The sequence below is a fragment of the Urocitellus parryii genome, chromosome 3 (genome assembly GCF_045843805.1).
Source record: "Urocitellus parryii isolate mUroPar1 chromosome 3, mUroPar1.hap1, whole genome shotgun sequence".
Lineage (NCBI taxonomy): Eukaryota > Metazoa > Chordata > Mammalia > Rodentia > Sciuridae > Urocitellus > Urocitellus parryii.
The window spans coordinates 41,787,478-41,803,427 of NC_135533.1; the positions used below are offsets into that span (position 1 = coordinate 41,787,478).

At 40.1% G+C, this 15,950-nt stretch overlaps 1 protein-coding gene across 1 annotated transcript in view; it reads left to right on the forward strand.

Annotated features, from left to right (window-relative positions):
- The first annotated feature begins 9,711 nt into the window (after window positions 1-9,711).
- Cav1 (caveolin 1) overlaps window positions 9,712-15,950 on the forward strand; it is a 32,017-nt gene continuing 25,778 nt past the window's right edge. The window contains exons 1-2 of the mRNA XM_026410302.2: window positions 9,712-9,805; window positions 11,193-11,357. Of these exons, the coding sequence (XP_026266087.1) occupies window positions 9,776-9,805; window positions 11,193-11,357 (195 nt within the window). The 5' untranslated portion in view covers window positions 9,712-9,775. The remainder of the gene's footprint in view (window positions 9,806-11,192; window positions 11,358-15,950) is intronic.

Genomic DNA, 15,950 nt, shown 5'->3' on the forward strand with positions numbered 1-15,950 from the left:
TATGATTACTAAATATTTGAAAATGAAACCCCTGAAAAAGCAACAGAGTTGTTGCCATTATTTGCTGCAGATGTTGCTGAAGGATAACATGAAACATGAAAAAGTGCAAAGAATGGATTTTATTAAAACTATTTTTTTCCTCCCTAAGGGGAGAGAAAGCCCATTAGTGTAGGCATACATGTGTGCGCGCACGCTCACACACACACACATTGTAACATAAGTATATTCAAATAAGAGAGAAAAGTAAAAACAAGACTGTGAAATAATTTTCCTGGAAGAACTTTGGCAATGGCAAGCATTAATCTACCTGGGACCGATACAATGCAGCCCATGCCCTATGCTACACAATGAACTAAGGATTGATTCAAAGATTTCCATGAAGAAAAGTTCAGAATTGAAAAGGAAAATATCCCAGCCCTGAAGTTTGCAATGAAGTTCACAAAGCATGAGACTCTTCAAGGTGCAGGATGGGCTTGGGCTACTTTGAAGCAGTCTGCAACAAATTACTTTGTGGTCTTAAAAAAATTAGTTGATGCTACCTAAACTCTTTGGATGGCCAATACTTTTTAAGTATGGCTAATGGGAATATTCAATATAGTTCAGGCCCTTTTGTATATTTAAAAAAAAAAAAAAAACAGCTTGGCTGCTGCCCAGTCTGTAATTCCTGATTTCACATTCCAAGAAGACTTCAGTTTATAGAAATGGAAAGAACTTCCAGTTCCCTGCAAGCCACTTGGCCAACTTAACCTGTAGGGTTTCCCCCTGTAAATGATGCTTCCTTCAATTTGCTTACAAATACTTTAATGGTAGGTTATTTCCTTTTGTTGAGTGGAATTCCCTCTAAGTCATCCAGGCTGCAGTTATTTTTTGTCCCATAATATGAAGAACCTTTTATGTATGTTTTAGTGAGTTTTCTCCCCTTCATCCATGGTTCTTATGTAGGAGAGTGGCGTTTGCTGCCATAACTTCTGCCTTTTAAAACTCTCTTTCAGTTTAAAGTTTTCAAGTTTCCTGTACATCACTGCTTCTCAAAGATACCATGCATATGAATGACCCTGGGGATCTTACTAAAAGATCAAGCTGGAATCAGTAAACCTGGGATTGTCCCTGAGAGTCTGTATTTCTAACAAGTTCTCAAGTGATGCCAAGGCTGCAAGTCCCTGAGCTGCCCTTTGAGGCTGTAACAGAGCCCGAGTAATTAGCTTGAGTCAGACATGGAAAGAGAGAAGATGAGAGAGAAGAGCAGATCCTGACAGTATTCATTTGTTTGGTTGGACTTATAAAAAGATTGAGCAGGCTGTTCAAAAACTCCAGTTCCTGGGGGTAGGGCTGGGGCTCAGTTGTAAAGTACTTGCCTTGCCCACGTGAGGCACTGGGTTCAATCCTCAGCATCACATAAATAAGTAAAATAAAGGAATTGTGTTCATCTACAACTAAAACTCTATATATTAGAAAAAAACTCCAATTCCTTACTCCTGCTTTAAAACACATTCATATTCCCTCTGAAGTAAACAGAATCGATTGCAGGTAAAAACCAGTAGTGCAAAATTGTACCCCAGCATCTAGGATGAACAAAAGATGACCTTGCAAAGGAATAGTTTCTCTGGAATTAGTGAAAAAATCCACTTTATATACTTTTTAAAGAGTGAAATGCCTCATGATTAAGCATCATTGCTGAAGAAAGTAGTATACAGATAAATTTCCCTTAGGTCAGATCAACTCCTGGTAAATCGTTTATTTACTAGGGAAAGGACCAAAAGGAAAGAGAATTTCCTTTGTTAAATAATGGAGCTCTGACTTCAAGCCAGATGGGTTACAAAACAAAAGGCTTTTGTAGAGGACTCCTCCCAAATATTTACATTAGCTTGAGAACAATATAGAAGTATATGTAATGTCTCCTTACAATTTTGTGGTAGTATTCAGGAACTCATGTTGTTTTTATTGTTTATCAATTCATTATGATCAAAGTGGAATTTTTAAATTGAATTATTTGCTTAAAAAGTGTTTTTTTAAACATGCTATTAAAAGTTCTGCTAGTATACTATAAAATAGAGTATATCTCAGATACTAATTTAATTATACTGTGTTATATTACAATACATTATATCATATATTACATTATGTTTTGTTCTCCTGTTAGATTTGAGAGTCATAGATTGGATAGCATTTATGGAGTATCCATATTTTTAAAGGGTATCATATTTATTTTGCTGAAATAGGAATAAATGCAGTTGCTATTGCATATATAAATATTCTACATCTCTCAACCAGATGTAATATATTAATTTGCTGCATCTCTTACTACCATGTTTTCTAAAAATTGCCATGCCCAAGGCTTACTTATAGTAAGTATTTTCAATCTTCTATTGCATAAAACTGTAATTTTAATTTTTATTATTGATATAAATCTACTCAGATGAAAGAATGAGTCAAATATTTATTTTTCTCTCCTTTCATGCTTTCTAAATACATTGCCCTTCGATGACATTAGTATTTGGCTTTAAGTTTGGACCAAGACTTCCCATCTTAAAGAGTGGTAGAAATCTTTGGGAAGGGCTATTATACTCCAGTTATTAAAACAGATTAAGTAGAGAACCTAATCTCATGGCAGCTTGTTTGATTTCTTTTATGTCATCAGGATGAGATCATAAATTGAGTCTGGGATTTTGCATGGACTTCAAGCACAAATATAAGATCTCAATGAAATTTAGGTTGCCTTTCATTTAGCATTTTCCCTGTATTTGGATTTTCTTTTATGTTGATAAGTAAAATCGCCTCTATGATTTTATATTAAATGGAATTTGTGAAAGAAATCAGCTATCTCAAAGAATAAAAACTTGCAGACTAAAAATTTCGAGGCTGTAAATCTTGAGATACCTACTTTTAGAAAAAAATTTTTTTTGCTAGATTTTCAAAGATAGTCATGATTTCATCAAACTTAGTTCTAAATCCAGAATAATTGCAGAACAATAGCAATGATTACACTTCATAGTACCTGTACCAATACGAATGGTGCAGGAAGATTCTGCCACTGGGCATTTGTTTCTCAATCCTGATGTCAGTCAGTGTCCCTATCTCATAGCAGCTCTTTTTGATTTCTTTTGTGTCATTAGGATGAAATTTAATTTAAAACTGAAGAAGCCAGAGAAAGACTGCAGCACTTTCTGTGACACTATTCAATTTTGTTCTGGGACATTCACCTGTGCTCTGCCAATTCATCTTTAAAAGGCAGGGAGGTGAAATAATACATTTGAAACAATAATTGTATTCAGAAAACACTGAAATACAGAAGTTAACACTCAAAAGTTTAGCTCTCAGCTAACCTGAACTGAACACTAGTTTAGGCTTCACCAAGCAAGACTTCTAAAGGAAGTTAAAGGCTAGTTTTTAAAAAGTAGGATAAATTGTCACCTGTCTTGAAAAATCACCTTGCGCTTTAAGGCAAGACAATGGATGGGTGACCTGTATGAGCCCTCCCTGACGCCCTCTGTCAAGCATCATATTAGGGAATCTTCAAATACAAGTTTGAATTTTAGATCGGGAATATTTAGTTTAAAGGAAAGTATTTAAAGGTATATAAAAAATTAGATTAAAATTGAAAATCAAAGCCAAAACCAATCTCTAATGATCACTCACCTTTGATATAGGTTTGAGCTCTTCACACTTTGCCTCATTCACACCCTTTCAACATTGGTGGAAATTTTTTCCCTACCCTTTGACTCAGGCTGGGCCATGTGGCTCATGCTGGCCAAGGGAACATAGCAAAGTGACAGTGTACCATTCCAATTCTAGGCTTTTAGACGCCTTGCATATTTTTTCTTGAAACAACCAGTCAGATTGACTTGGAATTATAAAACACAAGATTTGATAAGAAAATTATAAACGAAGACAAGGAAAGCTAGAGGATGAACATCTTACTCCATTACCAGTATTTTGAGCTAATTGGAAGGATAAAAAGTCTTCATGCAATGCTATCAATGAAGTAAATATTGGCAGAAGTCCTAAAATTATATATTTGGAATTTGAGTTCAAGGATTGGCTATAATTCAGAAACACTACATAGATCCTAGAGATGTTACTGGCAAAATTTGGGCAGGATTTGGTTAGAAGGAAACTAAGGGAGGGTCCTACTTTTGAGGAATTTACTGAGGTCCTTTTCTGATTGTCTCTAGAGCTTTCCCCTTCCCCACCCACACTTGCACATGAGAGAAGAATTATTATAGCTGAAAAAGGCTCCTCTCCTATCCCAAAGTCTTGATCCTGGGGATTGAGGGCACATATTGTTGGGAGATGGAAGAACAAGGCTGCCTACTAAAGGAAAATAAACATAGGAAAAAAAGAGGCAAAAATCATGTGAAAATGTCTGACGAAGGAAAGCGACTCAGGACATGGAACCAGGAAGCAGAGGGAGAGACTCCCCTCCCCAAGAACAAAATATATATCACAAATGCATGCACCCAGTGATCCACCTCCTTCAGCCCCACACTGCCTGCCTACAATTAACCATCCAGTTAATCCCTATCAGTGGATTAATGCACTGATTAGGTTAAGAATCTCAAAACCCAATCATTTCATCTCTAAGTTTTCTTGCATGGTCTCACACATAAGCTTTTGGGGGAATACCTCATATCTAATTTTTGGATAAGTTCCACTCAAGTAGCAGCACTCTAAAGTTTCTCTGTACCATGGCAGTTCTTAGGGATTGGCTGCTGTCTGTAACACACTTGCTATGGGAGTCTCCATGATACTGCATCAGATCTGCCCACCCAAGTTCATCAGATTTCCACAGAGCCCCAAACAAGAGGCAGGGGGACCAAGAAAGCATCTCTGGTCCTGTGTTAGTCTGCGTTTCATCACTGTAACAAACATCTGGGATAATCAACCTATAAAGAGAAAAGGTTTAGTTTGGCTCACTAATTTGGAGATTTCCATCCCTGATTGTTTGGCCCCATTGCTTTTGAGCCTGTGGCAAGCAGCACATCATGGTGAGAGACTTAGCAGAGCCAAACTAGTTAACTTATGACCAAGGGGAGGGAGAGAGAGAGAGAGAGAGAGAGAGAGAGAGAGAGAGAGAGAGAGAGACTGGGATAGCATGATTCTTTTCAAGGGCATGCTCCAAAGACCTAAAGGCCTCCCACTAGTCCCCACCTCTTAAAGTTTCTACCACCTCCCAAGAGCATCACCCTGGGGACTAAGCCTTTATCACATGGGCCTTTGTAGGACACTAGTTCAAAACTATAGTAGAGTCCAAAGGACATATCAAAGAAGCATGAAGGACAATGCTGTGGTCTCCAAATGAACTAAGGTCTCAAAATAGACAAGTTGATATGCTTATCAGTAGATGCCAAGATGCAGAGTGGAATAGGAAACTTTCCTCCACAGACCCATCCTGAGATCCCTGGGCATTTCATAAGTCCCTGGAATTTAGATGCAATGTTGACAAAATGGAAGAAACTGGGAATTGACTGAGATGAAGATTCTAAAAGAATGAGGATATGGAAAAGAAAGCAGATTCTGTTATAGAAACGGAGAGTTACAGTCATAAAGAACTTTGAGAACATCTATGATGTTTTCTATTATGAAAACTCTAAAGCAAGTCAGAAATAAAGCAAGCTAAGCAAGGTGGCACACGCCTGTAATCCCAGCAGCTCAGGAAGCTGAAACAGGAGGATTACAAGTTCAAAGCCAGCCTCAGCAAAAACAAGGCACTTAGCAACTCAGTGAGACCCTGTCTCTAAATAAAATACAAAATAGGGCTGGGGATGTGGCTTAGTGGTCGAGTGCCTCTTAGTTCAATCCCTGATACTCCCCTAAAGAAAAGAAAGAAGGCAAAATGATTGTGTCTGATCAGGCTTAATGGTAGGTGTTCCTCCTACTATTTGCTATATTTTGGATGGTTAAACTATTTTATGATTTTAAAATACTGTGAAATATATGTTTATTCATGTCCTAAATTTGTGGACTTAAATGTGTTCCCTTATCCCTGGCATTTATCATAATTAGGGTAGTAATCTCAGTGCTTTAACTGTATCATCTCATTAAAAATGCTCATAGTGCCCCCAATGAGTAGAAATCAATTACATTTTCAATTTTAAATAAGAAAAATTAAGCTAGCTTAAAGAAATTGTATGGAAATAGTATACTCTAGGCATCTTAATCAGAAAGACTTAAAAAAATGTATAGTAATAGTTGTTTGCATGTTTTTTGAAGAAAATAAATTGAAAAATATTTAAAATACTCAAAATGGGAGGGCCCAACTAAAGGAGGAGTTTATTTGTGCCTTCAAACCAGACAGGGGTAGGAAGGGCTCAGGTGACGTGGGAACTGTTTTGTGAGAAAGCCATTACTCTCTGTAAATACAATGGTGAGATATGGGAAGAAGGCCTCCGTAGAATTGGTGGATGTGGGTAAAAAGGAATAGCTGTATGAGGGGGTGATGGTGATAAATAGAATGAATATTCAGCTGAACACAGAAATTATAAAAATATCGACGCATTTATGCACTTGTGTGTAAACAGTCAATTTTCTGACATGTACTCCCTGCCCTTCTCCTGAGGGAACCCAACTTCCTAATGATTCAGCAACTAACCAGAGTATTCTAAGGCAAGCCCCAGTGCTACCTTAGATTGGTGACCAGCTTTGCCATGCTAGTTGTTAAAAAAATAAAATTTACATCACACCCAGACATAACCTGTATTATAACCCACACTACAATCCCTTTCTGGCTGGACACAGTGGTACACTCCTATAATTCCAGCAACTCGGAGGCTGAGGTAGGAGGCTCTCAAGTTTGAGGCCAGCCTCAGTAATTTAGTGAGGCCCTAAGGACTTAATGAGACCCTGACTCAAAATAAAAAATAAATTAGGACTGGCTCAGTGGTAAAGCATCTCTGGATTCAATATGCAGTACCAAAAAAGAAAAAAGAAAAAGAAAAAAGAAAGGGATCCCTTTTCTAAACTCACCACCGACAAAGACATATTTTGGGGGAAGGGGGCGTCACAGGATTCTGAGTATTGGGAAGTGTTGAAAAGATGCATGCTTCCTAAAACCATTGATCCTAAAGTGAGAATGAGATGAAGCTAGCTGAGATATTAAAAGAACCATGATAGTAGGAATGGGAAGAGGAAACAAGGCCAATAGAAGGGAACAAGGAGCAGGAAATGAGAGAAAACCAGAAGTAACTAAATTCACCATTTTGCCACAAGCCAGCTCTGACTAGCCTACTTAAAGAGTCCCATGTCCCAGAAGTTAACAGGTGTATCAGTTATTTATCAACTTCAAAATGTTCCATTATTCAACAAAACTTCTTAGGAACAAATACTTTTAGTTGTATGTAAACCTTAGCTTTTTCATCTCTAAAATGGTTGGCTTAGATAATCTGGGTCCTATTTCTTTTTCTTTATTTCTAACCACATATAATCCGTGAGCTGACTTTTAATTCTGCTTCTGTAAAGAAAAAAAAATAGAGGGAAAATGAGTTGCCATCTACCCATTTTAGTAAATGATTCGGAGAAAGTTATTGACTTGCCTCCAAGCCTAGTTATCTATGTGGGTATCAAAGAAAAAAAATTGTTTACATCCTCTATTCATTTCAAATCTTGTACCTATGCTAACAAAGTTCTTCATCTTTATTTTTCATAAAGTTGGAACTCTCTCCAAGTCAGCTATTATATCCAGAACAGGATGTGTTTCCTTTGGGTGCCAGCTTCTTGTTGAGGCAGGTTACTTAAACAGTGTGTGGTTTTTCCATTCATTAGGAATTCATTTTGGCATTGACAACGCTTCACTGATCCTTATGATTACATGTGCTGCTGTTGATTCTATTGACTTGGGCTTCCCTAGCAAAGCTGCTTTCCCTCTGCCCAGTACTGGTTAAGCATTCACTCAAGGGCCTCCCCAGAAAGTCCTTTCCTTGCTGGAATGCAGGACAAGCTCTCTCTGCATTCCTGTTGACTTTTTCAGTTAAGATTACTCATCATAGCTGAAAACTGAATAACAATAGATGGGAAATGGTGTCCACATTTTTCCATAGAACAGAACCCAACTCTTTGCAGCACTCATTTATAAAAGAAGATTTACACACCAACAGCAATCTTTGAACAATCTTCAGAGGTGAGCTAGGTACTTCGTAACACATTGAACTAGCTGCAATCCTTTGGCAACACACCATTCGTTCAAATTAAGAAAGGCAATTTGGAAGAAATATAACTAAGAAAACTCAATTTTTAGAACAGCTTTTGTCTTCTAAAAGTGGATAGCCAGCACAAAGTCTTCCAACGGCTGTGACATTGACATTTTCTTTGCCATTCCAAGTTGAAACTGATCTTTTTTTTTCTTTTTTAACAAAACTTAATGCTAATTACCCTGACTTGATCAGTGCATGGCGTATGTATGTGTTGAATTGTCACACTGTGCCCCATTAATGTGTAAAATTGTTACATGTTTAACAAAAGTAATTAATTCAAAAAATGGATTGCCCTCATCTTTATGTCTTCTTTCCAACTAGATAATTAATATTTTTAGTGTTCCATTTTCTATTCCTTCTCATCTCCTCTTTCCAATTTCATATTCCCCTTTCTGGACAGCCAGTATTTTAAATTTATCCTGTGAGACTTCATGGGTACCTCAGTTTTTTATTTCAAGTTATTGCATATGGATCCTTAGGTAAAACACCCTTTCCTTTGATTAGTGAATTTTCTGACTGCTTATAGTAAAAAAGTAAAATCACTGATCACTATTTAATTTTTCTTGTGCTGCTTTTTAAAAAAGTAAAAAAGAGGGATCCCAAATTCAAAAACAGACATTCTAATTGCTAATACTTTTTTTAAAAGAAAAAATCAAATCTCTGCTTACATCCAAGCACATTTTTCAAAAGTAAACCCTCCTTAGTAATAAACTTGAGACTCTACTTAAATTTTTCTACAAATGTAACTATTCAATGTTTTTAATAAATATGGCATAACCTATTAGTATGTATTTCTTTTGTTCCAGAAAAGATCAGTAATAAAATTATAGCAAAGTTAAACATTTCCACTATTTTCGAAGAGTTCGGAAGAAGCAAATGGGAAACGTTCAATTTTGCGTGCCTGCATCTGTCTCCAAGTTTCCATCCACACAGACTGGATGTAAACGAGTGTCACCAAAAGCATACCTCACACAGACACCCACACAGATTCCTTCCTCGTGTTTAGATGTGAAATGTACCTAAAGGCTCTGAGCCATTTTTCATCTCTTCCTCTGTGAAAAAAGATAACAGAAGTGTCTTAGAAGGCAATGAAACATGGGTGAGGGGAAAAAAATTTAGCACAGGGCAAAACGCAATCTGCCGCCCGGTTGCTCATACAGGGCATCTCTAGATTACTGGGCTCCTCCACCCCTGCTGAGATGATGCACGGCGAAAATATTCGCTCTCCCCATGATGCCTCTCCGCGGTTCATAGCTGGGAAAATGTTGCCCCAGGTCTAAAATATCTGCCCAAACAGCCTGGCGCGGGTGAAAGGCTTTCTCACTTGCTCTGAGCTAGCTGTGGGCGCTCCCCGCCCTCTGCTGCCAGAACCTTGGGGATGTGCCTAGACCCAGCGCAGCGCACGTCCCGGCCAACTGCGAGCAGAACAAACCCCTGGCGGGCAGCCAGGAGGCTCCCTCCCAGCCACCGCCCCCCCGCCAGCGGCCTCCCCCCCCCCCCCATACAATACAAGATCTTCCTTCCTTAGTTCCCTTAAATTACAGCTCAGGGAAACCTCCTCACAGCCTGCAATCCAGCCACGCGGCAGCATGTCGGGGGGCAAATACGTAGATTCCGAGGTAGGCTTGGGTGTGGGTGCGCCGGCCCTGGGTGCGCCTGGAGTGCCTGCTTCTACTATCTCCCACTCCAAATATTCCGGCTGCTTTTCTCGCCCCAGCCCTCTCCACTTCGGAGCACTCCTCTCGAGTTGGCACCACCAAGGAATGGGCCTGGGCGGGGAGGTGAAAAGAAGCCAGGAATGTTTTATATTTTCCTATTGGGGAGGGCATCAAGGGAGCCCCTGAGTAAGGAGACCACGGAAAGGGGAGTCGAGGTCCTGAAGTTGGATCTGCCGGTCTAAGGCAGGTTTTCCGGATGGGTCCAGGGTGCTCCCTTGACACGGGGCCCCAGAAATCTATCTGCTACGGTGTGGAAGGCGGGGAACTGGAGCGCAGGGTTGGGGGTCATTTATCCTTAGTTCTTAGGACAGTCCCTGACAGGCATCTGGACAGGCTGGCCGGGAGGCGACGCGCGGGCGCACGAGTGTTTGCGATTTCCTAAATTCTTGGGCCATCTCAAGAACTCTTCCCCTATCTCCAAGGCTGCAGGGGTGTGCAGAGGTGCACGTTGCGGGTGGGAGGAATCTCCCTTCCCCCAGCTACCCCCACCGAAGCCGTCTCTCCGCGCTCCGGCTCAGCCTGGGTGTGAAGACCACGTTTTCCCAAACGCAGCCTCTGTTCAGCTACCTGCCGGCAGCCTGGAAGGGACCTGAGGGTGGGTCGGGTCAGTCGTGCAGGTGAGATAGAGTTATAGGGAGTTTAGGGGGTTTGGCACATGGTTCTGCCCAGAGGTGGGTGTATGCGAGATTTTGACCATCTCGGAAGTGGGGTGGGGTAGCCATGGAGACACAAAGTAGAGAGAGGGGTGAGGAACGCCGGCAGGTGCGAGGGGGGCGCAGCCAAGAAGCATCGAATGTGGGGACACTTTATGGGTCAGGAGATTCAGTTGGATCTTAGGGATAAAGCTGGAAGGGGTTATGGGGGCAGGGGTAATGGGCCCGGGACAGGAAAATGGAGCAGGTGAAGTACTAGGGGCGAGGGTGGAGTGGCTGAAAAAAAGGGCAGAAGAAAAGGTAGACCTCCTCTCCGGTGGTCCCCACGGGTTCCGCAGGCAGGGCGGGCGCGGACCGGGGCTCGCCCTGACCCCTGGTGGCGGGCGGGGGAGGCAGGCGCTCCCTGCCTGGTACCGAGGGGTGTGGTGTCCTCTCCTCGATCCTCTTAAAAAGCTTGCAGTGCGCAGGAGTTTTCTGTGAGCGAAGCCGTAGCTGTTCAAGCGGTTAGTTCGATTTTGAGCTCGAGTTTTGCTCGGCCGCCAGGCTGACTTCTGACGTTTGTTTTTTCTTTTGATTTTTTTTTTCTTCCAATCGCGGTTGCCACCCTCCCCCTTCTGGCCATCTGCCCTCCGCAGGGACATCTCTACACTGTTCCCATCCGGGAGCAGGGCAACATCTACAAGCCCAACAACAAGGCCATGGCAGACGAGATGAACGAGAAGCAAGTGTACGACGCGCACACCAAGGAGATCGACCTGGTCAACCGCGACCCTAAGCATCTCAACGACGACGTGGTCAAGGTAAGTCCAGTTGGCCAGAGACTATGCGATGTGCCCTCGGGGGGCCGCTGTCAAGGACCCACTGCCCTTCTCTGGCAAGCAGCTGTGCATCCTTCTCTAACTTCACACACAAACACACACACACACACACACACACACACACACACACACACACCGTTTTCTGGGCTTGGTTTATGGGAACTCCTGTGGTCCTCAGAAATGTCACATCTCCTTCCCTCCTCCTGCTGGTTAGTTCAGTTGGAATTTAGCTAAAAGGAGTTTTGTAGGAGTTCACATAACTACACATTTCTCCTGACAAATAAACCTCCTGACCTCAATCACAGAGGGGCCCACACTTCTTGGTAGGGGAGGATGATTGGACTGCATTCTCGGGTTGAAATTCTAGTGATGAGTCCCCTTTGCACATTGAATTAAAGCAATAAAATAATTGTGTAAAGTTTTGTGCCAAAGGCAAGAGTCAGAATGGGCATGTTCCTCCAGCTAAAATAACCTGAATTGATTCTCTTAAAAAATAAAAAAAAAAAAATGATAGAAATGCTGAGGACTGACAAAAGTTATGTATTTATAAATTGTATGTGATATTGTATGTACATATGAAAGATATGGTAACTAGGAATTTTAACTAGAAAGATATTCTAAATAGAAGAAAGTGGCACTTGTGCAGAAGTAATCCAATTTATAAAACCACCTCTTGATTTCGCCTCTGGATACTTCTAGTTAGGTGTGGAAAGTTGCCTCTTCAGTGATGACCTGGGTCAGCCTGCCCTGAGCTAGCAGGACGTTGGAATTATGGTTCCTTGTTATACTTTCAGGATGTGCTTGGTGGCATTGAAAATAGATTAATTGTCTGGATTATTGGCCAAACTTGAATCTGACACAGTGGTCAGTTTTTTATTATCATGATGTTATTCAACTTTGACCTTTTTAACAAATTCAGTGGGCGGAATTTATTGTCTGAACCCATTTGGATTGGGAAATCATGGATTTGAGCCATCCCTGGCAAAGGATATCTTTGAGGGGCCAGGGAAGGCCAAGGAAAATCCTGGCCTCTAGGGAGAATATGAAGTCGAAATTCTGGACAACCTCAGAGCAACCAATGAGGTGGATGAGCAATTTCCACCCACCCACCTGCTTTCCATCTATGGATGGGAGGAGCCGCAGAGACTGTTCACAGTTATGAATAATGCATTTCAATAGGGGGAACAATTTCATCTGTAACTGGAAGGAAAGTATAGCTGTCAGAATTGACTTGCTTGGCTTGCTGGTAGAGGAAAAAGGAAAATTGGAGCATTCACAGATTTTTCTATTAGCCAGATTATGGAGTTTTTGAGAGCCCCAGCAACAACAAAAGTACCTTATAAACTGGGAGTTAGAATTGCTAAAGACTTTTTGCTAATCACATTACCTTAAAGGGGAGAGGGCATTTTTCCTTTTTTTCCTTCTCCTGTAGCTTTGGACAAGAGGGAGAGTTGCCAGGAAAAGAGGCAGATTTGAGAAAGGGCTCACTTCACTGGATCCTCCCTGTTGTTCCACTGCACTGTGATCGGGATTCCCTGGAGCAAACCAGCCTCGCGGGATGAGTCAGAGAGGCCAGCAGTGTGGATGTGGGTCTCCACACATAGCATGACTAAGTTGAGAAAGAAAGGCCCCACTGGGAAAAGAGGCTTCAACACAGATGGAAAAAAGGCATAACAGGCTTGGAGGAAATAGCAGTTTACAAAACAGCATTTCAAAAAGCAAGTGTGGAGATCCTCAAATTAAATAAATTAAAAGAAGAGCTAAAGCAAGCTCCTGCTGGCCTAAAGAAACCAAACCCTGCCCACTTGCTCATAGAGCTAAGAGCAAAACAAGAAAGTCAGACAAGAAAAATCCACCTTGAGAAGAATTTGGCAGGATCACTAATTCAGATGCCCCACCTAGGATTGACTTCAGAGAATGCCCTGCAGAGATACAGAGGCCACAGATGCAAACTAGGCCCAAACAGTGGGTGGTGGAAGGGAACCTACCTATACTTATGAAGACTTATGTTTTATAAAGTTTTATCTTTGAGTCCAAGCTCAAATGTAATGATAAAATAGGGAAGATCCTCTCCCTGTTACCATGACGGTAAATAATACATTTCCCTAAATTTTACTTTTGACATCAATTTCTTAAATAATAAAGAATTATTCTTAATTATAAAGACATCTAAAACTTTACCATGAATGAATGGTAGCTCATAACCTCACACAATAATAAAGAGATAGTATTAGTGGAATCTACTATTAAAAGTACCAACCAAGTAAGGAAAGTTCTGTTCTAGAAGCAAACAGACTATAAAAACTGGTCTATCCAATAAGGTAGTCACCAGTCACTACGGCTATTTCAATTTGAATTTCACATATTAATATTAAGTGAAATGTAAAATTCAGTTCCTCAGTCATACTAGGTATATTTCAAGGGCTCAGTTTGTGAGTATAGAAACATGGATGTATTACATTTCTCTATCAGTTGGTCATAAGATGTATAACCTGTCATTCACCACAGAAAACTCTATTGGATAGTGTGTCCTACTAGAGTGTAACATACATTTTTAAAATGTCCCCATACTAAGAAGAAACAACTCTAGATATAGAAGAAATGAAACCCGATATAAAATATAAAGATCAACATTGTGTTCTGTACATATTCGTTCAGTCCCGTAAAACAACTATTTAGGAAGGGGGAAAAAAAAAACAACAAAGTTTGCTGCTCCACGGTACGATATACAAATATTTATCCAAAAAATATTGTGATTGTGAATATTTTCTTAAATTTCCACTGATTGAAGTGGGAACAATCTCAGAGATTTCATTCTCTTCCTGAGATTTCTGGAGTTTTTTTTGTTGTTGTTGTTTTATGTTCACATTTTCTTTTCTATATTCATTATGTACTTATTTGGAATTTCTAAGTAAAGAAAATGGCTTCAAGTTGATGATTCTGATGTCACATTAACCATCAATAAATTTATTCATCAAACTGTTAGGCTATCTTATGGAATCTAGAGTAGATGCTTTGCTACATGATTCCTAAAATAAAGCCCAACAATCGCAAATATCACAGTTAGTGAAATGATACTCCCAATCACAATGATAAGTCTCTGCCAAATAACAATGGGTCCTTTAGTTTTGCCTTGACATAGCTAGATTTAAAATTTTATTAACCCATGTTACCCTCTTCCACATGTGTTTTTGTATTTTCACTTTCTTTTATAACTGGCATATTGTTTTATTAGATCTCTACTGTAAGCCTTCTCATTATCATTTTAGAAACAGACCAGAGACATACTACAATAAATCAAAAGTAAATAATACTGAATATTATGCAATATTCAGTATTGATATTCAGTGAATGGTATTGATAGTAAATGTTAGACCCTGCTGTGAACAGGGTAATGGGTGCAGAGAATGCACTGTAGATGGTTTAATGGAGGGGGGCACAAAAGAGGTGCAGTCTGAGTTGGGTTGTGGGGAATAGATGGAATGCAAATAGATGAGCCAATCAGAAGACGCCAATCTAAGTGATCAGGCATGGCGATAGGAATGTCACACACAGGGAAGTTTTGGTAACCCATTTTGATTGTAATTTGGGAATTTATGTGACAGAGGGGTAGGTGATAAAAATAAAAGGATTGATCAGGGTCAAATGGCAGAGTACTGAAGTCAGTATTTATGGCGTTTGAACTTTCTCACATCAGATGTGAGAATCTCTAGAATATGTCACGCCCAGGTTTGGCATGATGAAGGTGGGCTTTTTGGAAGATGATGCTCATGAAGACAAAGGAGATGACAAAAGATTACCATTCTGGATAAGCAAAGGAGTCAAGATGTCCAGATGGTCCCTGATTATAATAGTTCAACGTGATTATTTGACTTTCTAATGGTGTGAAAGCAACACACATTCAGTAGAAAGTGTACTTCGAATTTTGACCTTTTCCCAGGCTAGCAAAATGTAGTACAATGCTCTCTTGTGATATTGGGCGGTGGCAGTGAGCCACAGCTCCCAGTCAGCCATAAGACCACAAGGGGAAATGACAGATATTCTACAGTGTACTATGTGGCTAAAAAAAAAAAAAAAAAAAAAAAAAAAAATGACACTTACTATGTTAGATGTGTTAAATGCATTTTAAACTTATGACACTTTGGACTTACAATGGATTTATGGAACCCCATGGTAATTGGAGGAGCATCTACAGTTGTACCAGGGTCCAGATGTGAGATGAAAAGGTTAGGGCATGCATTGAGGATTGAACCCTATAAGCATTTTAAGAATTTTAGAGAACATAGTGATTATCAGTCTGGCCTCCAATTCCTCCTTTTTGACCTTAATAGAAGTTAAGAGCTAATGCAGCTTAAAATTTTAGCCACTTTTTTCAAAGTTACTGCTCAAAACAGTTATTTCAAAGCATATCATGAAGGCAGAATTGACAATCCGTAATTGATTCATCATGGATTATTGTCATAGGGAGAAATGAGTTTTGATGAGTCTGAGATTAGCACTGAGACAAATCAGAACATCTGGGAGGAGGTCTTTGTTGAAAAATAAAAATATGTAACTTTATTTTATAAAGCTTGA